Source organism: Ptychodera flava, chromosome 12 (assembly GCF_041260155.1).
Source record: "Ptychodera flava strain L36383 chromosome 12, AS_Pfla_20210202, whole genome shotgun sequence".
Classification (NCBI taxonomy): domain Eukaryota; kingdom Metazoa; phylum Hemichordata; class Enteropneusta; family Ptychoderidae; genus Ptychodera; species Ptychodera flava.
This window is the reverse complement of record NC_091939.1, coordinates 27,308,051-27,335,039: the sequence shown is the minus strand read 5'-3', so window position 1 is coordinate 27,335,039 and position 26,989 is coordinate 27,308,051. Positions and strand designations below refer to the sequence as shown.

At 37.3% G+C, this 26,989-nt stretch overlaps 2 protein-coding genes and 1 long non-coding RNA gene across 3 annotated transcripts; all 3 read left to right on the top strand.

The window, feature by feature from the left end:
- On the top strand, nt 1–2,609 carry LOC139146225 (uncharacterized). The gene is made up of 4 exons (XM_070717633.1): nt 1–130; nt 849–1,067; nt 1,607–1,774; nt 2,556–2,609. The coding sequence occupies exons 2-4, from the start codon at nt 870–872 to the stop codon at nt 2,607–2,609; spliced, it is 420 nt and encodes a 139-aa protein (XP_070573734.1). The 5' UTR covers nt 1–130; nt 849–869.
- Nucleotides 2,610–2,956: 347 nt separating this feature from the next.
- On the top strand, nt 2,957–5,178 carry LOC139146139 (uncharacterized). Its single transcript, XR_011555090.1, has 3 exons — nt 2,957–3,144; nt 4,486–4,621; nt 4,998–5,178. It is a non-coding gene; the product is annotated as an uncharacterized lncRNA (long non-coding RNA).
- A 705-nt stretch (nt 5,179–5,883) lies between these two features.
- LOC139145542 (uncharacterized) lies at nt 5,884–25,228 on the top strand. The gene is made up of 31 exons (XM_070716773.1): nt 5,884–6,066; nt 6,502–6,698; nt 6,892–7,123; nt 7,256–7,462; nt 7,696–7,801; nt 8,712–8,828; nt 9,007–9,174; nt 9,376–9,524; nt 10,239–10,361; nt 10,934–11,072; nt 11,365–11,551; nt 12,199–12,410; nt 12,794–12,906; nt 13,261–13,380; nt 13,529–13,657; nt 13,978–14,199; nt 14,391–14,528; nt 15,174–15,351; nt 15,509–15,649; nt 16,057–16,194; nt 16,324–16,454; nt 17,133–17,280; nt 17,449–17,609; nt 17,831–18,074; nt 19,364–19,927; nt 21,138–21,323; nt 21,608–21,798; nt 22,311–22,422; nt 23,002–23,330; nt 23,507–23,714; nt 24,493–25,228. Exons 1-31 carry the CDS (start codon nt 6,052–6,054, stop codon nt 24,762–24,764), a joined length of 5,577 nt encoding a protein of 1,858 aa, XP_070572874.1. The 5' UTR covers nt 5,884–6,051; the 3' UTR covers nt 24,765–25,228.
- The last annotated feature ends 1,761 nt before the right edge of the window (nt 25,229–26,989 follow it).

Below are 26,989 nucleotides of genomic sequence, written 5' to 3'. Positions count from 1 at the left end.
ATCTCGGCTGGCTATCAATGTGAACCTAATTCCTGTCTCTGAAGCAAAACAATTTACAGCACTCACTGATGAAGAATGTAAAGAGTTCGGGGGTTCACCAAGCCGCATATACCTGAAGAAAGAAAACCATGTAAGTTTGTAAACAAGACTTGAAAGCATGAACTTATTCCATCTTGTTCCATCAATATCGAAAATTGCAATAATGTACGCTTGGATATTATCGGTACGAAAAATGATCGTGTGAACATTACATTGACTTTGCTTAACACATTATGCAGGGAGCATTCCTTGTCAATATTTCAAAGATGTACCGAACGAAGTATTTAGAAGTATTCTGTTCTCGTACGTAAATCGCCAACATGACAGCATGAGTTTCTTTTCTCTTTGTAAAGGTAGTACTAGGTACTAAGCTTCCAGTGAAATACCGAAGGACAAGTAATCTATAATGTATAGTATATGCCATATGTGTCAAAAGTACTTACCATGAGCGTGATTCTGTTTATAGTTCAGTATATCCTCGATAAAATTCAAACTCCACGTACGGCACCCTGTTACTAAGCAAACCCATCACAGTAAAAACCGCATTGCTTAATCGCCATATTTGAAAACAGTGCGTCAATAACCGAGCTATAGTTGTTACAAATGTTCTTACTGCGAACCCTCCTCACGCTGTACTGTCCATTTACCACCCGAACGCACGCACACAAACCCGCTACCACGCATCGCCCATAGTCTTTATTCAAAGTAATGAATACATCAATTTAACTGGGCGAAAGGCCAGATAAACAACATTGTTATTACACAATTATTCATGATGAACTGTTTTAAACATACGTCTATTGTTACAGTTGTCTCTGGCATGGAAAGGCATGGACGCAGAGAGTGGTATCTTCGACTATGAGGTCGGCCTAAGTAGCGTGCCCTCAGGGTTAATGCCTGATATTCTGCAATTCAGCTCCACCAAGTCACACCCTACGTTTCTTACCTATCATCCCAATCTTGGCGAAGGTGTTGAGTTCTACATTGTGATAAAGGCAATAAATAGAGCAAGCCTTATCACCTTCGAGGTAAAGAAGATAACGTAAATACAGGACAACATGTCTCTTGGTGTCTGTTAAACTCAAACACTTTTGTGCAAAATTCATGCATAAAGATATAGACGATGCGTGAATTGTAATACTTTTTATGAAAGAGAAGGCCATCTTCCTTTGTAAACTATTATTTCACTCTGTTTTGACATATTCCAACCTTTAAGTAACTTTAAACCATAATTCTGAATTCCTGCGAGATCTAATATTGTCTAGAAAGGAGGAAAACATATGTAAATCGATTACCGGCATAGGGGCTAGAGGAAATATATTAAGTTATCACGCTCGTCAGTAACATTTTTACATAAATTAGAGCCATAAGGTGTTATGAGTTATGTCCAGGTAACACTTAGTAGCAGGGCTTTTTTAATCATTAAAAGATGAACTTTCTTTTAGCCAAAAAGTACTTGAAAAAATCATTCAATGGGTTCTAATATTTAGCTCACAGAAACGCAACGGCTCGACGTGACTATTGTTGCTCGTTGCCAGACCAACTCACACTTTTATTATTTTACCAGCTTGTGGGACCAGTGATCGTTGAGGTGACACCCCCTGAGTTTGATGGTGAAATAATAGTAGCATTAGAAAGCGATGGTCTCGAAAGCAGTTACCTAGTTGCTCGTTGGGACCAAGATGCATTCTTTGACGATGATGAGTTAGATCCATTGGAGGATTATCAAGTTGCAGTTGGTATGTTGTTTAGAAAAGCTTACACTAGTGATATATAGTAGTCAATCCTACGGATCCCACTATCTCTTTTATTTTCTATAATATGAATTGGGTACAATTCATGATAAAACTATTTAGTATCAGAACATGTATATAAGAAACGTGAGTTTTACACACTATATGCACTGTCAGTTTTTTCCCAATCGTAATTAAGCTCTTTGCTTTAAAATTTATATCTATCCTTTGCAATGCTAAATGCCATTCATGTGAAAAATGCGAAACACTTAAGTCAGGTGTTTACATTAGTAACAGGTAGAATTAAAAAGTAATCCAGAGATTTACCGTTACTCATTTTGCCATTTCTAAGCTTATATAAGTACATTACTTTCTGATTATTTTTTGGTATTGGATGCTTATCTCGTAACATTACTCTTGTCATATTAATACGTTAAATTGAATAGTTTGTTAAAAAGAAATATATCTTATGATTATACGCAACAATCACCTTGTGTTTGCAGTCATTTAGCATCGGATGGCATAACAATTGTCTGGTAAATCAACTTCTCATAAATTGGAGAAAAATAACATCACTTTTATGCTCTATCCAAGTTTCATCTCGGTTACAGATCAGTATGTAACATACTATAGCGGGGCCTTTGTTGAAGGATATTGAAACAATTTACTCACATGGACATATAGACAGTTAAATGTCTTATCATGTCAGTTTTACAGAGTTGATTTGTTTGCATATGATCTATCAGGGCATTACTCTTTTCTTCTCTTTGAATTTTACTGCAGGAGAAGCTGAAGGCAACTCATCTATTATGCCATACGTGCCTCTATCAACGATAAAAAACGGCATTTGTGAAGTAACAGTCTCTCCAAGCTGCGTGGCCATACCGACAGATATGTTAGATTGGCATCTGCATGGCGAAGGAACGTATTACATGTCAATCAAAGTTACTAATATAGCAGGTCTTAGCGTGGTTGCGTCATCCCTTCCATACAGACACGTTGTACTGTTGCCTAGAGAAGGGGTTATATATGACATCGCCCAAACGAATGACACTGGTGTTCTGTTCGAGGCAAGCTTGCATTTTATTTTACCGTGCTATTTCATGTGTTGCGGTTTGTTATCGCATTTGCCTTATGGGAATGACGTTTCTGTTTCCTCAATCAATTTTAGGGATCTGAAGACATTGATTTCCAAACAAGTGTGACACATCTCCACTGTCGTTGGACTGAGTTTTCACACCCATACCAGGTCGTCAACTACAGCGTGGCACTTGGTACTGCACCAGGTTTGGATGACACTGTCCCTTTTATTTACATCGGTTCATCAAAATCAAGATATTCCTTTGACGGTTTAGCACTGGATATCTATCAGGTAGGTAGATATTTAGATGTATCGTTGGTTTACAAAATAGATATACGACATAATTCTACGAACGCCCATTTTGTGGCAGAAACACAGTGACTTTGATTTTGCTGCATTCTGTCAATTGTGTTCCATTCTTCTCTTTCTTACTTTTTGTACTGGTACATGTTGGGTCACTCATATGAAGGACAAGTACACATTTCCTTCAAATGTTCTAGATGTGGGACTGCTTTGAAGTAAACAGAAACATAAACAGTTGGCCTAATCACACTCATCCTCCAACTCAATAAATACATTTAGTCAACTTTTAGTCAAGTTCTTATCAAAGTAGATGTTACGTGAGTTATGAACGTATATCTTGGTTATCCATAGTACATTGTTTGTACCGTAAGTGTCTTTCTTGTCATTTCAACGTTGTTACTGTGGTAAAGGTACTTCTATGTAATCACTTCTTTTGTCTCCTATTTCGAGTAACAAGGCTTTGCTTGTTTTCCCTTTGTCATTATGGTTAAATGATTCTGTATTTGACAAATCATTGGTCATTTTTATGGTAAATAAGGGTATAAGTTAACCTGAGTGATGCATTTAATGTAATACTTCTAAATAATATTGCGCTGAATCATGACACAAACATCTCTTTATGACAGATTTTATATCGTTTAATATCATTTGAATCAGTATAAATCTGATTGAGAAAATATTGTAACGGAGAGTAACGGCAATGTTCTAATATATATATATATATATATATATATATAATATATATATATATATATATATATATATATATATATATATATATATATATATATATATAAATGAAGTATGTGGTTCGACTTGTCCGATACAAAGTGCTCAATACAAAAGTAGAGCAAGATATATATAAGGGTTGCTGGAGAATTGATTTTACAATTTCATCTCTACAACGTTGTTTAGTGAGTCGCGAGACTCAATCGTCAGGACACTAAACTGGAGTGAATATACATCTTATTGGGGTACACATTGCTGATTACGCAGATGATGGAATGTTTATTGAGATTGACAGTTGTTGCATAACAGTATATTGCTGCTGTTATGAATATTCATTTCCAAGTAGAGGATTGTAGATGTATATTCACTTCAGTTTAGTCTCCTGACGAGTGAGTCTCGCGACTCACGAAACAACGTTGTAGAGATGAAATTGTAAAATCAATTCTCAAGCAACCCCTATATATATGTATATGTACACATATGTATATATATATAAGAACATTGACGTTCCTTTTCAGTAACCTGCCTGTAGTAGAAGTGATAATGACAAAAATGTGTTTTATGTTTGACTGCTGCTCATTCTATTTGTTTCGTTAACAGAAATACTTTGTGACTGTAAAAGCGAAGACGGAGCTGGGGTCAGTTTCTGTCAGCTCTGATGGTGTTATGGTACTTTCTGCCGGAGATTCCCTAGAGGATATTTATGTCTATGACGGATTGCCCTGTGACGGCCGAAGTAAGAATTTTGTGTTCATTAGTCAAGACAACAGCTGCACAGTACACTATAATCTTTCAAGGCTCTTTTCTCCAAGTATCTATGTAAATTTCTATGTGGTTGCCTGTCTTTACTCTTTTCTGCGGCCTCAACGTTTTCAGAACCTCTATGGCTATTTGGTTTATGTAATAATTATAATGTTCAATTGGGCACAGGGAAATGCCAAAGGCTAGTCCTGAAAGGCAAACAGCATTTGTCCAATCTTTATTATGTTCTCTAATAAATTACTTAAGATATGTAGATCATGCACGATACATGTTTAGCAGGCTTCACCCGTAATTTCCTAAAACGAATCTAAAATTCATTTTTACTAGTGATCACATGCGATTATATGTAGGTTTATGGAAAACGGTAAATCCAGGAGGAATTCCAAATGACTTCAATCTACGACATACATGTTCAGATGATCTGGATTTCCAGGCGTCACTTACTGGTGTGTATGCTAACTGGATTCTGCCCGACGATATTCGAGGATATATTACAGAAGTAAAATGGGCTCTACAAAGTGAACTATTCATAAACAGGTACTACATAGATTCTCAATGTTTGCAACAATCTACCTTTGTATATATGACTAAGACTCCCTGAATCAACTTCGACTCACGTGTTCCACTGTTTTTATGTCCAGAAAATGCAAGGTTAAGTACTTAATCATTAGAAAGGTGATCTGCATCCGATCTCGTCTAGGATTTTGAAGTGAATGAGAGATTCAATTAGGAAGAGAAGTCCAACAAAATATTGCAAAGACCTCCTACTTTTAATAAAATGGCCAGTATCCATTCTCCATACTCATACTAAATTTTACTTATCTCTCTAACCCAGCAGCTCCGGGAGAGTTTGGGACTTCATCGTTCCATACAGACCTGTACACACAATCAGTGGCTGTCAAATAACAGATGTCACGTTGAGGCCCGGTAACCACTATCGGTCCATTGTACAGTTTTGTCATCCAGCTGGCTGTTTCCAACCCGTCGCGAGCGATGGGTTCTGGGTAACACCACACCCTCCTCTAACATTGGGAATCACAGAAGTCATTTACGAAAGGTATATTAATTAAACCAGGGGGACGATGATTAAACTTTGTGGATAGAAGATTGTCTAAACGTTGAAGAATTTCATGACTAATGTGCTTTTCTCTTTAATAATTACAAGTTGCTTCTATTTTTCACGTACCTAGGTCGCATCATCATAAATAGATGGTTTCTATTTTTTCGATCAGTGCCTCAAGGTCATTTACTTTCAAGTGGTACCCTTTCAAGCAAGAAGATTTAGTGGGAGAAAGCCAGGAAGATCCAATCGACTACTATGAATGGAGTATAAATGTCTTGACAGCAGATGGAGACACACAGCACGGGAACATTTTTGTGCCGTGGCAAAGAATTAATGCAACCATGGTCTCAGGGGAGGTAGTGTTTAGTTTTTACCGTATGGTTCAATGTTATTATCACAACAAGTGTACGATACAATATCGTGTTTTCAGCAAAATACTGTTGTCAATTAGCATGGTGTGATAATCGTCACGATTTTGTGTCACCTTCTCCTTAAAATCACTTTAACTCAGACAGACATTGACAGACAGACAGAGAGACAGACAGACAGAGACACAGACAGACAGACAGACATACTATATATATATAGACATATATATATATATATATATATATATATATATATCTGTTGATTCATGCTATTCAAAGTTAAGCGATAGACGTACTTATAGAATTACATGTATATAAGATAATCTCAAAGGCTTAAAATCGTAATAGTTTAGAGGCATGCGAATTAATTAAAGAATAATACCTGAAATCTACAACTCGTTTTTGTTTTCCTTACCCTCGAAGTTACAGTACACCACGACGCTTTCGGCGGAACTCGACTTCAGCGATTGTCTTCGACTTGGATTGCGTGGATACAACAAAGCTGGACTCAGCACTACAGTTCACAGAGAAATAAAAGATTGCAGTGTGGTTGGTCACATCACAAAGAACATCGTTATCGATGCTGTAGGAGAGTATGACGATGAAATCGACGATGTGAGGTATTATAAGATACCAGACTTTTCTGTCTACATTATTCCTTATGATATAGTTATTGTCATCGTTATTTTCTCATTACATCACCACCATTATCGTTATTACCATAATCTACAACAGTAGCAACCACATCATCAGCAGCAGCATCATTAATCCCTCTATAAAATAGCTTATTAACACACATTTCCTTCTTTACAGGGATGTGCACCTGTCTGCGGATTCGGAGTGGCCAGCTTCTGATGCTGAATATACGCGTTCAAAATCAAAGCTGTCTGCAGTGTGGCCAAGCCTTGGACATGGGAATTACAGTTGGAAAGTCATCTCCGATCAAACGCTAGCCCGTTACGCATATCAGAAGCCAGTCCAACACATCGATTATAAGTCGTACCCAAGTTCTTCACCGCATGTTATCGCATACGGCAAAAGTCAAGTAAGACAACATATATGTTCAAGTTACACTGAGTGATTGTATTGGTCATGATATTAAATACTTTTTAAAATATTCCCAAGAGAACATTTGTATTTCTTAAGTAAAGACACTTACTTTCAATTATTTTCTCAGTCACAGTACATTAATGTAGGTGGCCTTGAACTACAACACGGCTGGCGCTACTACATATGTATACATGCTAATGAAACAGTCACATACCGTGCTAACATCGAGGTCATTTTACCGCAAGTGTCAGCCTGTTCTGATGGAATCGTTGCTGATCATACTCCACCAGCTACTGGCATAGTGAAAATCGGTCTAGATGGTCAACAATATCAGGTGATTTATTGAGATACTCCATCATGTTATTCACGTACGAAATAACTATTAGGTGACATCATGCGTGTTTAGGAGCAACAGTTAAAGCAAGTTATATGAACTCATAATATGTTTCGTTCTAATAAGCAAATAATATGCAACGTTTATCGGCACCAATCTGTTAATTACTACTCAAGGTATCAAGTTGTTGTGTGAACAGATTGATGGATTCAAGATTATTTCACGTTCTGTAGACATCGACCTCTGAACTAATCGTTCACTGGAGTGGATTCTACGATGTTGATGAACACGGACGCAGCTCCCACAGCTCTGGGATAAAGACGTATGAGATTGCCATAGGTAGGAAATACAGTTAAAGTGTCAGTTAAACTTAATTTTACGAAGGCTCCATACATGTTGTGCATACTTCCGTTTATGTGTTTAATTTTCATGATATAACATGTAAATAACTTGCAACTCTAATCCGTATTAGCCATCTATCAATTATCTATCATGTCATTGAGACATGTACAAATAGTTACTGAATAAATTACAAGAACATTGTTCTTGTCTATATATACACGCCAGTCACTTTATTATTTACAGCATTACGGCATCATAGCGAAGGGCACTTGCATTAGTTTCTGTACATAAATTACTATTAAGTTTTTCAAAATCAATTTTATCATTAAACTCAGAGTAACTTTTCTTAATTGCCACCGACAGAGTATCTAATCAGCCTTTTCCTATTTTATTGCAAAAGCTTGTCGGCTTTTGTTACTCTTTTGTTACTGACTCAATAAATATTTTTCAAAGTATTTTATGCCATCGGGGAAATCGATGATTGATATGTGCGACAATTTTGCCAAATCCTTGACGGTTTTGATGTTGCTCTAAATCATTTAATGGAGGTGCCATGAGAATGTCATATGCAGCTATGCATCGGCGTGTATGCTGCCTGCTGACAATCACCACTGCCTTTTGGCAGTTTGAGAGAGACAAGCAGTTCGATATAAACCTACACTCGAATATAAACTTCACATGTGCATCGATTCTTACAGCCTGTGACGTAGCTTTTTGACGTATACCGGCAAAACTGAAAGTTAAGCACGCCTTTAAGTCTGCAAATTACATAGCATGTTTGAGTTACAAGAAAGTTTAATGGATACGAGGTGATTTTACATGATATTAACATTGCCGTAAAATATCAATAGAAAGTTTGTAAAACATTATTTCTACCATTTAATGTGGTCACGCTATGTTTTCGTAGGTTCATCACCAGGTGGCATAGATGCACGAGATTACCAATCCGTTGGAATGCTTAACAGGATAGTAGTTACTGATCTGTATCTTCAAGGGGGACTCACCTACTTTGCTACTGTCAGAGGTACATTTATCTGAATACAAAACTTGGATAAGCTAATAAACAAGAACATTAATTAATTATGTTCGGCATATTATTGTTCGTTTTTGAAGCGAAAAATTCTGCTATCTACCAGTGACTTGTACTATTTTTGGTCGACCATATCTATAATTGATGCATTGCGTTCTAACGTTTCTTGCAGCTACGGACTACGTTGGCCTAAGGTCTGAAGCTGTTTCGAATGGCATTACAGTTGACGTCACACCACCAATGACGTCAGAAGAGTCATTAGAATTAGGAGGTCACTTCCTCACTTCAATCTCTTCAATCACGGCATCATGGACAGGACTGTTTACTGACGTAGAAAGTGGTATGTCGACTTAAAGTTTAAATTTAAGAGACAGGAAAATTAAAAAGCACTGTCCTTTAAAGAACGCAATGCAACCGAACGCTATTGAGCCAGAGTCCTTGCCAAGATATAAAACAATCAGTAATAAGTTCTTTCCTTTAATCTTTTTGTCTGAAATTGCTATTGCAAAAGCAAAAATATTGATCCGTCGTTTTATCTTAGGCATTGTCGAGTATGAATGGTGTGTTGGTTCAAAATCTTGGCATTCAGACGTTTACGCATGTACTGTTACTGATCAAGAGGAGAGCATCCTATCTGATGACGATGACCTCGAACTACTTGAAGGTCATGTTTACTATGTGATGGTCAAGGTATGCAGATTATAAAGACTTCCCATCAGTTTGTTATTGTTAAAATCAGCAATATATTTCTTCATAGTTTGTACAGTTGCATTTCTAAGTAAATCCGAAGTTTAAGTACGTAAATTGTAATTATGGATTCATATTTTCTTCATGTCTACCTATTTGCTTTGAAGTTAGATGCAAGCAGGTGCATTCTTGGGGTATTGGGTATCTTTACAATAACTAACTACATATTTCTAAATATAAAACAGATATAATGTTTGATCAGGCGTGAGAGCACCCAGACTCTAACACATTTTGGATTATATGGATTATCCATGGACTTGTGCTGATAGTTGCATAGCCAGTGTAGTTTCTCTCGTAGTTTTGTGAAGGTTTACTATTGTAACATTTTCTATTTCTTCAGTTAACACAAATTACTTGAGAGCCAGTTTGAAATTAAAACATCAGTAATTCTAAGGCATTTTAAAACTCATTCTTCTAAACCTTTACAGGCGTTGACCAAAGCATTTTCATTTGTCAACAAAAAATTGGCCTTTACAGATTTCTTCAATCTGATAAAAATCAGATGTAGATGTGACATTTTTATCATTATTTGTCATTTGGTGTTCCTGTTACACTTCTAAAATGATCGTTTACACAGTTTATTACCGAATTTCATATGTTACTTCATCATGACCCACACGACAAATGATAACTCAAAAGTTGCCGTGTTATCTTCAGGCATATAATAATGCAGGACTTTCAAGTGCCATTGCATCTTCGGGTATGTTGGTTGACGCATCATCACCTGTTGGCGGATTCGTTTATGACGGAGATGATAAAAATACAGATAAGGACCATCAGGTATGACATACGCGTTTCATTACCAATAATTACACCTAGAACGCAAATATGCCATTGAGTCGTCTGATATTTCAACTGCATTTGCTGCTATTGATGTCGTTGTATAGCTGCCTCCACATTCTGCTTCGGGCACGATTTCCATTGCAAAACATTGACGGAAGAAAGTCCCAACCAGCATTATGTCTCTGGAAGTTACGTTGAAAAAGCCTGAAAAGTTAAGTCTGTTGATAGGTCATATAGTATATTCTCCTAATATATTGAGGGACTTTTAAATCGTCAGAGTCAAAGTGTGTATATAAAAACACTTCTGAATGATTAGAATAGCTGAAAATGTTGGTATTCGTATTTCACGCAAAGCCGCTTGAGCTTCGTGTACACAGATATTACTCCCGAACAATTTCAAACAAAGGATCACAACTATACGATCGATGACTTAAATCACCGGCCTGAAACGAGCCCTAAGTAAGGATTGAAAACATTCTGTCATTCTTCACGCTCAACAATTAAGTTAGCATTTTGTTATTCATTGAAAACTGCCGAAAAGAAACTTACTCTCAATGTCTATTTCATAGACACACTTAGACTCTCTGGCAGCTCACTGGTATGGATTCTATGATCCCCATTCTCCTGTCAGCGGCTATTCTTGGAAAATTGGATCTTGTTCAGAATGTGACGATGTCCTGTCAGAAGAAGATGTTGGATTGTCACTCGGTATTAAAAGTCATGATTTAGCATTAGTTTAAATGTTTCCATGTCGTACTTTTAATGTGCATGCATGCATGTATGTATGTATGTATGTATGTATGTATGTATGTATGTATGTATGTATGTATGTATGTATGTATGTATGTATGTTGCTAGGTAGTATATATATATATATATATATATATATATATATATATATATATATATATATATATATATATATATATATATATTGAACAGTCGGTTTTGAATAATGTACGTTAGAAGTAAAAAGGTATATCCTTCAATGCTATTCTAGAAATGAAGGCATCAAATCTCAACTTGGAACCCGGGGTAAGATACTACACAACCGTCACTGCGTGTAACGCTGCTGGCCTGTGTACGACTGTAACATCTGATGGTATCATACCAGATAACTCTCCACCCATTGCTGGCAAAGTTTACGACGGAGTGAGTCACGGAGACATCGCTTTTCAATCATCAAGGTAAAATCACTTTGTTGCGTGTCTTCTCATGTCAGACCAACATTCGCGTGATAATAAGTTTAAATTGGATCACGAAATACTCATGCCAACAAGAATAACCACATAGTGATACTTACTTAAAGAATGAAAACCCACTGAACTTAAGTACCATGAAATGACCATAAGGAAAAGACACTTAATCAGTCTTTTAGTAAATTTGTCAATTGTCCGGCCTCCAAGACTTTTTCAGGTACTAGGTAGGTGTAGTATAATCTCGAGGTGAGATCCCTGACAGAATAACCATCCTTCGCCGGCAAAGTTGAATCGTGGCAGGTGGGGAGATATTTATCATTCTGGTTGTTAAAGTTGTCACAGTGTCTTATTAGAGGTTATAATTAAAACGGAACATTTCGTAGATTGTATGCAGATGATAATCTGCAGATCTAATCTATGTGCAGACTAATATTTCTATTGAAGAGAATGATAAACTATAACTATAATTTGTTATGTACATGATAAAATGTAATGTGAGTAACTGCTGTAAACAGGTTCAGCAGTGAGAAAGAAAATGTCCAATGAAGTATGGTAGAAAGCTGGTGTAGTTGTCTCAATGTCTTATCATAATTGAAATACAGCTCTAAAATAATATTAACTACTTCGTCCAACAGGACATCACTGTCGGCTCACTGGTATAATTTTCACGATCCTCACTCTCAACTTTCACACTACGAGCTTCGTGCAGGAACGACACCCGGGGGTGACGACATTTTACCGAGAACTAGATTACATCTGACCGAGAAGGCATATATATCACAGTTACCAAACCAACTACGAATTGCCACCCCGATTTATGTGACAGTAACAGCCTTTAATAAAGCAGGTACATTTAAGAGACAAACATTGATTCTTTCCAATAATGGGCACTTCGGTCAACCAAGTTTTATAGAGACCGTAATCGTTTTTTGAAGGAGTAGCAAATGGTTGACAATTGATTTAAAAATTACAATCATCCAATATTACAATTAATTTTAAACTTTTCACAGACTAAATTTTTTCTTGACACTAAACGTTACAGGGGTTACAGGGGTAGTGTTCTTTTGAGCTCGTTTAATTATGATCAGTGACAATGAAATGTCCTTTGAAAGTCGTTCTACTCTGAACTTGTATATGATGCATTACATTGATGAAGCAATCCATTTTCCAAGTCTCTGGTAATGAAATGCGTACTCACAAAACTCTGACGCTAATTTGCCCACATTGCAGGCTTACTGATAGAAAAATCATCGAATGGTATGATGGTAGATGATACCCCGCCCACGTTGAAAAAGAAACCGACGTATGACAGTTCCATGGGATCAGTGTACAATGGAACTCAGGTATAGTATAGACATTATTTTTGCAATATAATGGAAAGGGTCTGACCAATGGTGTCACTTGTCTTACCGAATCGAAAGTGTATCGTTTTGAATGAATAAGGACTGACAGACCACATTATTTTTAAGTGTATTCAGCAAACACTAGACAGAATCTAGATAAACAACGATACGTACTGAAGTTCTCAAGAGACTTTTTTAATCATTCTAAAATGCCAATACAGCTTAGTATATGTTGTGCTATGCATATTGAATTGCCTACATGTAATTTAAATCTATGTTTTCCAAAGAGACGGTCATTTTGTAAAGTTTACAAAGATAACAATTCATCTAACACAATTATTATATTTTTCCTAGGTATGGAGTGGGCTTCTCAGCGTATCGTGGGAGTTTCACGACTCGGAAAGCCCAATAGTGAGTCAGCTGCTTTCTGTGTCTACCCATCGCCAAAGCGACTTGAACGTGTCTCCTGTAAAGGTAACTGTTTCGTTTGTGTTCTTGAATTCTACCCAAAACATTTTCTATACGCAAAATTCGATGTCCGTCCTCAAGTTACATACCAAAAATCGGCACAGCATTTCAAAACCTGGCCCAAACAATAAAACTTACGATGTTGATATTACAGGTACAAGGCAATGTTCACCAGTACACGTTTACTAACCTATCACTGTACGATGGTAACACCTACTATGTCCACGTGATAGCATGCAATGCAGCTAAATTGTGTGCATCATGCGACACGGACGATATCTTGGTAAGACAAGTGTTCATTTTTTCGAATATGTCAAGAAATATATTGTCTACTCACACAAAAAAGTTGAAAATGTCCCTACATCGAAGAATGACATTTTGATAAGGGTAGAATATGTTTTTTGAATAGTAGTGTTAGACAACTCTGATAACAGGTAAATGTTATCATCAAGGATTTTTTCACTTGAAATAAGGAACCGTTCCGCTAAAATAGGAACAGATATAAATATTTAAAAAACAACAACTTAGAAACGGGGTTGTCCGTCGTGCACTTAAAGACAATCATACAGTTATTTCCTTCCATCAAACTTAATTCATTTCCAGATTGATTCCAGTCCTCCAACTGTTGGCACATTCGCTATGGAGACCGACCACGCCGCTGGTTTAACACGTCATCGAGAAGGCTGGATGACATATCATCAAAGCCAGGGGCAAAACTCAGCAAATGTTAAACTAGCTTGGTTAGGATTTGCAGATATTCACACAGGAATAAGACATTACAATGTTGGTATAGGCAGTAGATATGCTTCGTGGGATATGACTTGGGTAAGTGGGACATCGATATGTAAAAGTCGGTCACTTTTTGGGAAAAGCATTGAACCTTCTGCAATCATGTCTGAGCGTCATATAAACTTGACGATTCGAAGTATCATATATTATAATTGGTTAATATATCGAAATTTTTGGTTTCTTTTGTTTGCTTTTGTTATAACAATGCATCATATATTTATAAACAGTATACGACAGTTCAAGTCCAACATTCCAATGGGTCGTCTCATTTCGATGAAGGTAGCATACAAACGGCAACTGTTGATATCAACAGGGACCTGATTCCAGGAGAACATATATACTGTACACTGTGGGCGGTAAATAAGGTAAGAGAATTATATAGTGAGATACATGACGTACGCAATTCATGCGTTTTATTGTACTTAGGTAAGTGTATTTTCCCTTCACTCCTGCACCTAAGGAAATGTACCTTAAATTACGGCTTGCTCGTTGAAAGTGTTTCCTGGTCATTGATAAACGATAAAACATACAATCATTATGCTGGTTTCATACAGATTTTTCTATATCGTATTCAACATTGCAACCTGCGGTAAAACTCGCCAAGCAAAGATGTGAGCGCTCAAAATCACTCCAGTGGAACGCAACCATACATCTGCAAAATGAAGTTCTATACCCGAGTCAATTTGTTGCAATTTTGACCTTGACTAATGCAAACAGCTGAAGTACAGGAAAGCACATAAACATGAGTACACGCTTGCCTAAGTGATGATTATATCGGCTTAGCTTGGCTTTCGATTGCCCCGGGGAAACACATAGTATCAAGCAGTAATTATTCAAGTATTATGATTGGAAATAGAACAAGTTAATTTTGTTGCATTTTGGTTGACTTGCGATCGAGCTTAACATATGGATTTTGGCAGTGAAACCTTTTGGGAAATGCTTTCTGGATTGCATTGAACGAAAAGCACGATATGTCTGAAAGCATAAACAATAATATTTGTAACTTGCAGGTTGGTTTGCAAAGTTATGAAGCCCATGAAACATTTGTTGTGACTAAATCGAATGACCAAAGTGGGATTTTGTCTCTGCTGAGGCGATGCGACATACAGACATGTCAGGGAGACTGCACATGCGCACTACAAAACACACCGTGTGACTTTACCCCAGAAAACTGCAATGACGTCACAGGTGAGGCAACTGTTACGTTGAGTACAGTCAAGATTTCCCCTTTCATTTTCTTCGCAATTGGAGACAAAGGAAATTGTCAAGCTGAATGACTTTGTTGTAATTGAACTAAATGATTTAAGGGAAGGTTAACAGTATTTCCATAAACTTACACGAACAGGAAACAATCAGTACCAGCAAGTTCAAGTCTTCGATGTTATTGACTACAGAGATGTAGAATTGATCGGCGATGCCTTCGAAGACGTAAACTTCACGGCTTCAAGATGTGCTCTAGCTGCAAGGTGGAGAGCTTCGAATAACGGTAGGGAAAGAAAACCTGTGAATGCGCACGTTACTCAATACTCACTACTCAATGCATGTTTATATGACATAGAACTGCCGCATACAAGCAAAACACAGATTTTCCTATTGATGTCATAGTGTGTGAGTATTTGGTTTCCATTCGCTCCATATACCACTCGTCTATTGGTTCAGTAAGTGAGTATATTCGCTCCATATAGCACTCGTCTATTGGTTCAGGCAATATTCACTTAGTTTAACTGAAATCTCGCGTATATCCTCTTCAGTGGAGCAACGCTTATTACCTAATTTACGTGATATATGATCGTTTAACCGGAAAATAAGCAAATGTTTGGGAAATGGCTTAGAATATTGAATCTCTGTTTTGAAACTTTTCATTCAACGTTTTTTTTCCACCCCACGCATTAGGGATATCAATTCAACGCTATGAATGGAGTGTTGGAAGCAAAGGTGACGCACCAGGAACTGGATTATTGAATCCAGCCTTCGACAGAATATGGCACGACGCTGGTCTGAACACTTTTGTAGTTTTTACCGCTAGGGACAGTAAGTTAACATTGTGTCTTTTCTTTGCCAGTTCTTCCTTTCTGTACTTTATGTGAAATTAAGCAAAACATAACAGCAAAAAGTATAGATTGTAATCACGAATAAAATCTCTTGCGAACTTTTTTTCAGTTTTTCTGAATACAAAATTGGAATATGTATTCTACGTAAAGTCTTGGTATGATGAAACGGAGTACGCCGTCTTTGCGTCGGATGGAATAAGATCGGACGGAACCCCGCCAGGAGTATCGACGTCGCGTAAGGTATGCAGTCTGATTTGTAATTTGTCTTAAAACTAGCTGTTCTCCACCAAAACAATTGCATAATGTGTTGGGTACGATATTTCCTGTGTTTGCATAGCATTGAATATATACAATAATCACATCAGCTTACTTGTACTTCTGCGAAAAAAGTTATTGTATATTAAGTTTTAGTGGCACCTGACCTTTCAACTCTACGAAAATGCAGTCTGGGACTGACGGAAACTAAGTTGACACATATTTTACTCGTATCACACTCAGCCAGACTTAACTCAATACTAGTTGTCATCATAAGCCTCGAAGCGAAAACTTTTGCCCAATTGTATCTGACGGGAACTTTAATTCAACTTCTCTCACAATCAGGAATTACGATCAAGGATCACAGGGAAAATATGGCATCAGAGAAAAAACCTCGAATTACCGAGATATTACATTAAAAATGACCGCCGTTCTTTATGTTAACTATGTGAAAAGTGAATTTTTCGATTTTCACAAATCAAAACAGTGGTGATAACGCCATCTGGTCCACAAGTTTCAAATTTGTCCACATAAAAAGAATACACACAAAGTATTGTAAACATTTTAGAGTCCGAATAACTTTCTCGGGATGTATTGTCCTTCATCTGATCTTATTTTTTTGAATTTTGTGGTCAAATCCTTCTGTTTTACAACTACATACAGGTTAAAGATGTGCTTGACCTCGATACACTGGTTGACACTGACTATTCGTCTTCAACGTCATCGATTGGTGTTTCGTGGAAAAGTATATTCTCAGAGGCTGATTCTGAAATCAGATATTTTTCGGTGTCTATCGGGACTCATGTTGGAGGTAAGATTTCAACTTTGTTTATTCTGAAATCAAAAGGATGCATTATAATTTTAAGGTTACTTCCAAAGTGCAAACCAGGTGTTTTTACACTAAGGACGAATGCTCACTTTCCATATAGATATATTATAATAATATAATAAAATGCCTGCTGTAATTTTTGATTCACAGGCGAGGACATCCAGTCATTCGGTGAAAATATAGTTGCATCTAATGAATTCGAAGTTAAGTTGGATGGGTTGACTCTCCAGCCTGGAATCAAATACTATTCTAATGTAAAAGCTGTCAACAGTGCTGGACTTGTGTCGATCGCATCATCTGACGGATTTTTGGTGAGATGGAAACATGATTTTTATGTATTCGAGTTCGAGATCCAAATCGTGGACATTTTTGCCATTGATTTTCAACTCAGTTAACAGCATCACTTTGTCAAGTATATGAGAGGTACCTGGAGGTTTTAATAGTTAACGATAAATTCAAAGTTATTTTTTCTTTTCATCAACTTTGTATTTCACCGTCCTAGACTTAGAGGAAGCACGGTTGTATATTCTAGGTTGATGCAGCGCCACCTGAGATCGGCGTGGTGCATGACGGTCTCGGAATTCACGACTCAGATTATCAAAACTCCAGCACTATTGTAGCTGCGTCGTGGCATGGTTTCTCTGACTTGCAGTCATCAATTCATCATTACATGTGGTGCGTTGGTACAACGCCTGGAGCAGAAGACGTCCTTCCTTGTAGGGACGTTGGACTTCATCTGTCGATAGCGACAATAAGTGAGCGCGGTCTTAGCTCAGGTAATGTTATATGTCTTTGGCATTCACCCTTTGTTTTAATTTGTTGATCTCACAGTTTTGATATGATATAGGTAACAATCACGTGTCATTGCGTCAAGGGCTGCATTTATTCGGTATGTTCAAATGCAGACTCTTGTCATTTGGTGTAATTCGTATCATTAGTACGGTCATATTCAATCATTCAACAAACAGTTGTTTGATTCATGATCTGCTTTTACAAGCACAAAACACTGGTCTATTTAGGTAGCTGATGTCATCTGCTAAAAACAAACACTCCAAATTACAGTAGAAAACAAATAGTTTTTCTTCATTAGACGAGTTATTTTGTCGGTTTTTTTCACATGACCAATGTTACCTTTTGTGATATCGTGTAATTAAATTTGAAATGTCATAATTCATATTCGTTGCAAGAGCAATGCAATAATGGCGATGATTATTCTTAATGTTTGCTTGAGTGGCATCAAAGCAAGAATGCCAGAAATATACTTAATTAAATTTATTATTTTTCTTAAATATCTATATGACAATTATACAAAAGTGGTATAGACAAATCTTGCCAATGTATCTTGCAATTTATATTTCGTTCTGAAGAGGTCTGTAATTTATTTGGTCATTCTGACCAATAGTCAAATCTTCTGTATGCAATTTGCTGAAGTTGACCTAGCAAAATGACCCCTTTCCTGTTATTGGTTGAGGATGTATAATCATCATATTTATAACCTCAGTCGATTAAGGTAAAACAAAGCGCACTTTGCACATGAAAGTCAGCGGAATAGAAGGACCATCACTTTATCCTGTTTTTCTATGGCAATCTAATGAAACCAAACTAAGTCGAAATAACTCAAGGTTGACAGAAACACAGATCTACACATGCACAGCCTATGGTAGACGGGCGTTAGTAACGCTTTCGGATCGTTGCATTTGGTACGATTTCATTGAACAATGGAGATCTTCATTTGGCCATTCGTACGACGAGTTGACCCCCCGACCTCAAAGTTCTCGGAGATGCTATTCATATTTTATAATTTTAATTTTAACGTTACGATATTAACAATCAGTGATATTGATTGTAATCAGATAGGTACGTTTTTAATTCTCAACTCACAATATTAATGCTACCAGAGCGATATTGTTTCTTCTTACTAAAGTTTACGAGTCAGATTACAATTCACTGTGCTACTAATCGCCTCAAATTCAATAAGCCCACTTACCTCGGTTCGAAAAATTACAATGATCTCTTTATTTACACCATGTTTCAACATTTTTATATCATTTCACCTCGTGTATAGGCCAGAGTTACTTTTCAAAGGTCATGGCCGTCGACGCTGCAGGTCTTCAATCTGCACCAGCGATTTCAAATGGAATCACGGTGGACACTACTGTTCCAGAGGCCGTAAAGAAAGTCAACGACCACACCAACCTGATCGGTAACCCGTCCTTTGAAGAAGTTGAAACAGAAGATGGTGAGACGGATTGCACAAATCCTGAAATATTCATCTGCCTCCCGGCGGTGTGGCAGGTACAGGGAACAGGTCATGTCACAAGAGGTTCAAATGTGAGTTCTAACGCGGGCAATGCCTTTATGAACATTTATGGCAGCGTGTCACAGACGGTGGAAACCGCGGTTGGCGGAAAGTACAGAGTTTCCTTCTATGCAAGTCACTTGCCCGTGTCGGAGACTTCACTTGTATCACAACAAGGATACATCTACCTTCCCGGCTTGCACCGAGTCTTTAGATTATTCAAAAGAAGAACAAGAGCCGCGCAGCTGGACTGGTATGAGCATGTGTACTACTTTACTGCAGCATCAGAGTTATCAAATGTTACGATTGGATCGTTTGGAGATAAAAGCGGTATGTGATAATTCTCGTTTGTACTTCAAAGTATATCCGATTAATTTTTCCCAGATTAATCCGGCCACCCTACAACCAGTAGTCTTGGGAAATCGCGTGCAAAACTGAACCTCCTTCTAACGATCAGGCGACATGGACAGGAAAGATTCATTCCTGGAAGCAGTTGATCAATGTTGTAAATCATGTCGAGACACATATCTTCAAGGTTATTACAAAGTGGCTTTCGAAGTCATTTTACTAGTCTAATAAATTGAAACTGTGCGATCAAAAACCTATACCAGACCACAGTCCATCCATCAGGGTCCTGAGACCTGGCCAAAACCATACCGTAGGTAAAGATAAAACTGTCAATACGAAAAGGAGACAGTGAATGCCTTGATAAGTTGAAAATCTTTATTTAAACATCAAAAACAAAAACAAAACTTCTTAGCGACTAGTTGACTAGTCTATGATATGTGTACGTCACTGCAGTACGATAGGGATTTTTCCATGGTCACATAGTCGAGGTCATGAATGCTGGTTCAGTCCTTTTGAGATACTGCACTTTCAAATTTGCAACATTATTGATTTCTTTTGACAAAAGTGATTGAAAAACATTTATTTGAGGCCACTTCAGCAGTGGCGACCGAAAGTAGAACACTAAAAAGATGTTTTGAAGATGTTTTGATTGAACGGGAACTGCATTGGAAACGTCACAATTGTTTAAAACAATTCACTGTTGTTCATACCGAAGCTCGTTTGAAAGTGTCTGTCAGCAGCGAATTCAGCACCAATTTAAATTTTTCATTTTTGTAAAAAAAAGTCAAATATTGGTAAAATATATAAATTTTTGGTTCATGTAAAAGCCTTGGCTGTTGATAGATGCGTGTCAAGCGACAAAGTCGACGGTTTGAGAGGTATGACAATAGAACATTCATCAATAGCAATGTAGCTCAATATACAAGGAGTATTCCATAGTCTGCATGCCAGTCCTTTCCTAATACTCAACCTTTCACCCAACGTTTCTCTGTTGATTGTTTGATTCTGTCCGGTGATACATATTTGCTCGGCATACAGTGTCACAATGATTTTGGTTTGTTTAGTATATTATCTCACCGCCTATTTGGTTTCTGCTGGAAAAATCTGAGGAAAATATTATGTCGGGCCTAAATGACAATTATCTTTCCTGTATGTTTTATCCCTGTCACATGAATCGCAACTTTGATTCCAGGCATTGCAATCGATGAGGTCCAACTTTTCCTAACATCTGAACAAGAGGGTACACCATCTACTAGTGATCCTATACAGAAACATCTGCGTACAGATGGTAAAGAATTTTCTCTGCATGCAAGCTGGGATATCACAGATCCTGAGAGTCCTATAGTAAACTATATGGTCGCTATCGGTACTGTTAAAGGTAAACAAACTTAACGATTATAATTCTGCATTTTTGATATGCCATCGTTTTACCGTAATTTTGAATGACATTTAACCAAAAATGTTCTTAGCTATGATATAGTGTTCGCACTTGTGGAGGGCAGTTTTCTATTCTTTTCAAAGAGACTTTTATAATTCTTTTCGAAAATATGTAGTTTCTCGACCATAACAGTGTTCAGTGTCCGTTTTTAGTAAAAAAATAGGTCGAAGTCGAAAATAATACACAACGAATCAATAATCAATACTCAATAATATTAACTCTAGGAGGAACACAGTTGCAGGATTTTCGATCTGTGGGTCGATCGACCCAGGTCTTCATCGACGACCTGTTATTGACCAGTGGCTTACCAATTTACATCACCGTGGTGGCAAAGAATGCCGCTGATCTGACTGCAGTGTTCTACTCTGAACCAATCATGGTTGACATCACACCTCCACAGCTGTGCTGCGTCGGGGTGAGTATAGTCTTTATGTTCAAGGCGGCAGGTCGAGGCATTCACGTTCTTCTGTCTAGCTCGACGTACTTCAGAGAAAACCAGTATAGGCTTATTCAATTCAATTCCATTCAATAATTACTCGCAGTTTTACGAACTTTCCCCTTCCTTTCAATAAAAGTCACTCAAAATCTTCTGAACATCGAGACAGCATCAACACTTCTTTCGGTTGATGACATGCCCTGTAATTCTCAATTACATTTGTGTGGTATTTCTGCTAAGAATCATCCATTTAATTAACATCTACATCCATCATTTGTCTCTTATATCACATTTTATCGTACAGAAATATGAATATGTCGAAGATCTTAAGCAAGATCAAATACCGGTAATTCAACGTTAGTCTTTGGGAAACGTAATCAAAGACTTTCGATCTCAAAACGTTGAACTTTCAACTTTCATATAAGATTGTTGTTTAGGTTTAGTAAAGTGAAACAGGTATAGTGAAAACTTTCATTTGTATTACGTGTTAGGATGGCCCCAATGAGGATGAAGATCTCACTCACCAAACATCATCTGTGATCTCAGTGCATTGGAGGGTTAGTGACCCTGAGAGTGGAATTGAATATTGTGAATGGGCTATAGGTAAGGTTGATCGCAGCTGATGATAATTCTTTTGCAAAACATTATACCCCCGACTGCAGGCATGTCTATTCTGTTGTTTATGTCCACAGTACATCATAAATATTGCAGTGCGCATTCAGTGTGACCTTTAAGTGTCAAATCATGTAACATCTGCAAGACGTTTTCTATCCTGGCCAACTATCTAGGAAAGACATTATCAACATATCACAAATCTTGTCATCAAATGCATCATCAAAATGTACCAGCTTATTTGTCTGAATTGTCACCAAACCAGCATGTATCAACATAAACTAGCAGCAACGATCCCAAGCAAACACATCCCTCGTTAAGGTATACGCTCATCCTTCTCTGCCGATACTGTAAAAGAATTGGTGTATTTAATTTATGTAGTCTTGGCACGTACTTTATTTTTAATCCGTTTTCGTGTGTTCTGTTGATACAAAACCATTTCACAACTGCTTTTAAAACTTTGGTCTCTCCATCATATTTTCTCGATGAGTTTCTGCATTGATTTAGAGCAATAAGGCTCATATTCAAATTTAAATTATTTATGGTAATTTTTAAATTATATTTTAACAGGAAGAGCGCCATCATCTTCTACACTTTTACCGTACACAAGAACCTCAACTCACTACTCGGCTTCAGTTGATCTGGAAAACCATGTACACCATGCAGACACCGTATATTGCAGCATACGTTGCAAGAATTCTGTTGGTCTTTTCAGTTATGGTGTGTCCAGAGGAGTCACTCTCGTTAAAGAAGCACCCCACTCCCATGACGCAACGCTTCGTGTCGTCACTTCCTCCCCAACCGTCTACGATGCACGAGAGAACCATCAAACGAAAGTAAATAGTATCACTATTGCATGGGATGGATTTTCCGATTTGTCCGGTATATCCCACTTCGAGGTGAGAATCACGTACTGGATAGCAACTGTTGGTCTGCACGGACCGCACCAAAAGATTTTAACATCAAAGTTTTTTTGAAACTTCTCATGGATACCAAGTTCTGGTTCCCACTCTAGTCAGTGTTTAATTTCTATTCACTCTATTTGCTTGTTTGTTTCGTTTGTATACGTTTTCAGTGTAAATTGCTGGGTGATACCAAAGAAGCGACGCAGGCTTGGAGGTCAGTCGGAGTTGCAGGTGAAACCACTGCAGTAATGACCGGTCTCTCCTTAAAGTCTTACAAAACATATCAAGTACAGCTTCGTGCCGTTAACTATGGCGGGTTGAAGAGTGAACCGACCACATCAGATGTTATCATAGAGACATGTCCACCATATCGTACAGGTAAAATTTAAAAAAAATTATATACTTAACTGACCAAAATCTAACAGCTACGGGCAATATATGGCAATAAGAGATACGCTGTATCTTTATTTTCTATGGTAATGTTCAGAACAGTAGTGGAAATGGCATATGATCACAAGTTTGCCAGATACACGATGATGCCAGTTTTATCATATTTTAAAGTCAAATGCACGAGCAACTGCATATGCAAGTGTTTAACCTCTCCCCGACATAAACAGGATTTATACCCTTGTCGTTCTACGTCGTCAGTGTTGTTGTCGAAGTCATAATCGTTAATGATGTCAACACAATTAAATTATGACAGACAAGTAAGTTCTTAGTTGTTTGGACTTGCTTTGTCTCCAATGCAGAGGTTCGTATTCCTAGATCCTATCTGCAATCTGGGCACTCCAAATAGAACACTTTACATTAGCTGCTATAGGGCGTAGTTTAGCCTTGAAAGGTGCAGTGCCACATATATTTTCATGATACGGCAAGACAGTGTCCTCTCCATTCAGAGTCAGTAAACTTAAAGTAACGTAATAATCGCGTCACTCGACTCGTGATCACTCGGTTATAACGTCAGATAATGCTTGCCTTGTTAAACGAAGAAATACACTAATTTACATATTGTTTATGATGATATAAAAACATGCCTGAAGTGCGATTACCATGGTCACTGCAGCAAGTTATATAATTTTTAAAATAAAATAAAAGGTCTTTTCATTTGGACATGAGATAACCGCATTACATTAGATTCATCTTCTCCTTTCACAAGGTCACGACCTGCTCTATTCCTGGTTGAGTGAGAGCGTAGTGCATCTGGACTGGTCAAAACTATTCATCAGCAACTCGTCTCTCACCTATGAGCTGTCTGTTGGTTCGACACTTGGAGGCGGTAATATTCTGAAGTGGTACGAAACTCGCATCCCGTCTTTCCAATTCAACGAAGTGGATTTGTCGATCAGATACTTCGTCACCATTGTCGCAGTGAACGAGGCTGGCTTATTTGAAATCTACAACACAGATTTTTTTCCTAAACATAACTAAAAGTTTTAACAGATTTTACGTGTATATCGCAACAACTAAATCAAGATCATATGCTGTTTATTTTTTGACAATATTGAGTGAGAAAATATCAAAGTCAAAACAAACGTTTATCTATATATATACATCGCAAGTGAATAAGAATACTTATCTGTTTTTATTAATTACTGACAGTCCTGTGTGTGGTTCCGAGTTAAAACGGAAATTCAGTGTCTACGTAGATGACATATATTAACCTATCAGAAGTAACATTATCATCTTTTTTTATTGTACCTCGGATGTTATCAAATCAGAAACACACATTTAGTTTCCTGCGATATACATTCTTTTGTACAGTCGCTAATTTCTGAGAAAATGGTCAAGTTTTTCTTTATTTGCATGCTTCGATTTAAATTGCTGAATATGAAGCGATGTCGTTTGTATCACAAAGAAAATAAATATTGACAATTTGAAAATCACGCAATGTGAACGATTAGTCGTCTCCGTCAATTTCTATCGATTTCTTTAGACACAGGTATTCAACGCTACGCAAGTTCAACCACTATTATTTATCGCTCTTGTCAGCGCCGGTAAAAACATCTAACCGTATGTTTAAAACGTGTAAGAAAATTTTACCAAGGATGTGTAGAGAGGATCCGCGCCATTCAACGGATATGCCCTATAGCAAAACACCATTTTACCAAGGAACCATGATAGACAATGTAAACGGACTCTCTTAAAATCTTGGTATCACCCGTTCATATGTTCTTTAAAACATGTTGTTTGATTCTGCCAAAGTCATACATTTTAGGGGAAGGGGGCTGAAAGTAATTGACCTGATTCATAAAAAGAGAAAGATGAAAATTGAATTGAATGTAATGACTTACAGGGAAAATGATGTAGATAACTGTGTAATTGTGTAAACCAATTTCTTGTCATTGCTATGTATACAGTATTCAAAGCATGCCAGAATAGGTATTTCGATATATTTTATAACCTGTAGTATTTTGGTTGTTTTAAAGAAGAATTGATATGTAGAATAAGAATAAGGGATAACATAAAAATTAAATCTGCGAGAAACAAATGGTACAGTTTCTAGAGTTATTGAACAAACTTTATTTTGACTTTGAAACGTGTGTTTATCGCCTTCTTGTATTATAAATGTGGCAATTAATAAATCAATAAATGCCCCCGAAATATTAATTGTGAGGAGGAACTTTCATAAATCTAATGTGGCATATTAACAATAGTCGAGAACTTTGGTTGAAAATATGAGCTACCCTAAATGTGAAGACAAGCTCTTGGCACTAGAAAACTCGCTTCTATTGTTATCAATGCCAGTTACTCCCTCAGACTTGTTCCGCCAACTTCTCCATGATGTTCGTGAACTTCTGTCTCATCGATTACATTCTTTGCTTCCAGGGCGGTCATCTTAACCATTTACTCCCATTCTTCCTCAAAAATCAACATTTTCATTTGAGCATCAGACAAGTTTGTATCCATGGTTTCATTTTCTCTTTTATTTTCATGGATATTCTATTCTTCATCTTCAGCGGCACACTGAGATATTTGTCATTTTCGTCCCGCATGTTCTTGCAATTGGTTCAGGTCTGCGGTATTGAATATACAAAATACATAATAGAAATTCGCATGAACACACTCTAGCTTTATGATATAATCTAATAATTGAGGATACATTTCCTACAGAAAAAAGGAGAGTGTCAATTGCTTACGTCACAACGGTCATCTTTTTCTTTTTCGGGTAAAAAGGTAACCGCCTATGATTGCGATCGTGATCGGATAGTACAGAATTGATTGCACAAATCATAGCCGTGTGCGAAGCTGGTTTATCCGCTACAAGACCAGTTATCTTTTTCGCAATCACAAAAATAAGCATCTCCCTGCAAAGAAAAGTAGCGTTTCTTGAAACTTTACGCAAATATTCAGGTGTCATTTGCTTCTAAGTGCTACATACCGTCCCAGCAAGAAATCCTCCTTCGTGAAATTCAAATTTTAGGCCACGTTCATGCAAAGATCTTACAGGGATGATCAATTTTTGTACTTACGTCAGACATGAGATTGACATAGTACTTTCAAATTGGAAAATCGATAACTAATGCTGTGAAATCATAAAATAAGATAAGGGGTGTTACCAGGTCGACGAACGTGTAGTTGTACGGACATGGATTTGAGAAACATATGCTGAGTTAGTTTCACACTGTGTTCCAGTACTACCACGAGGGCAGCTG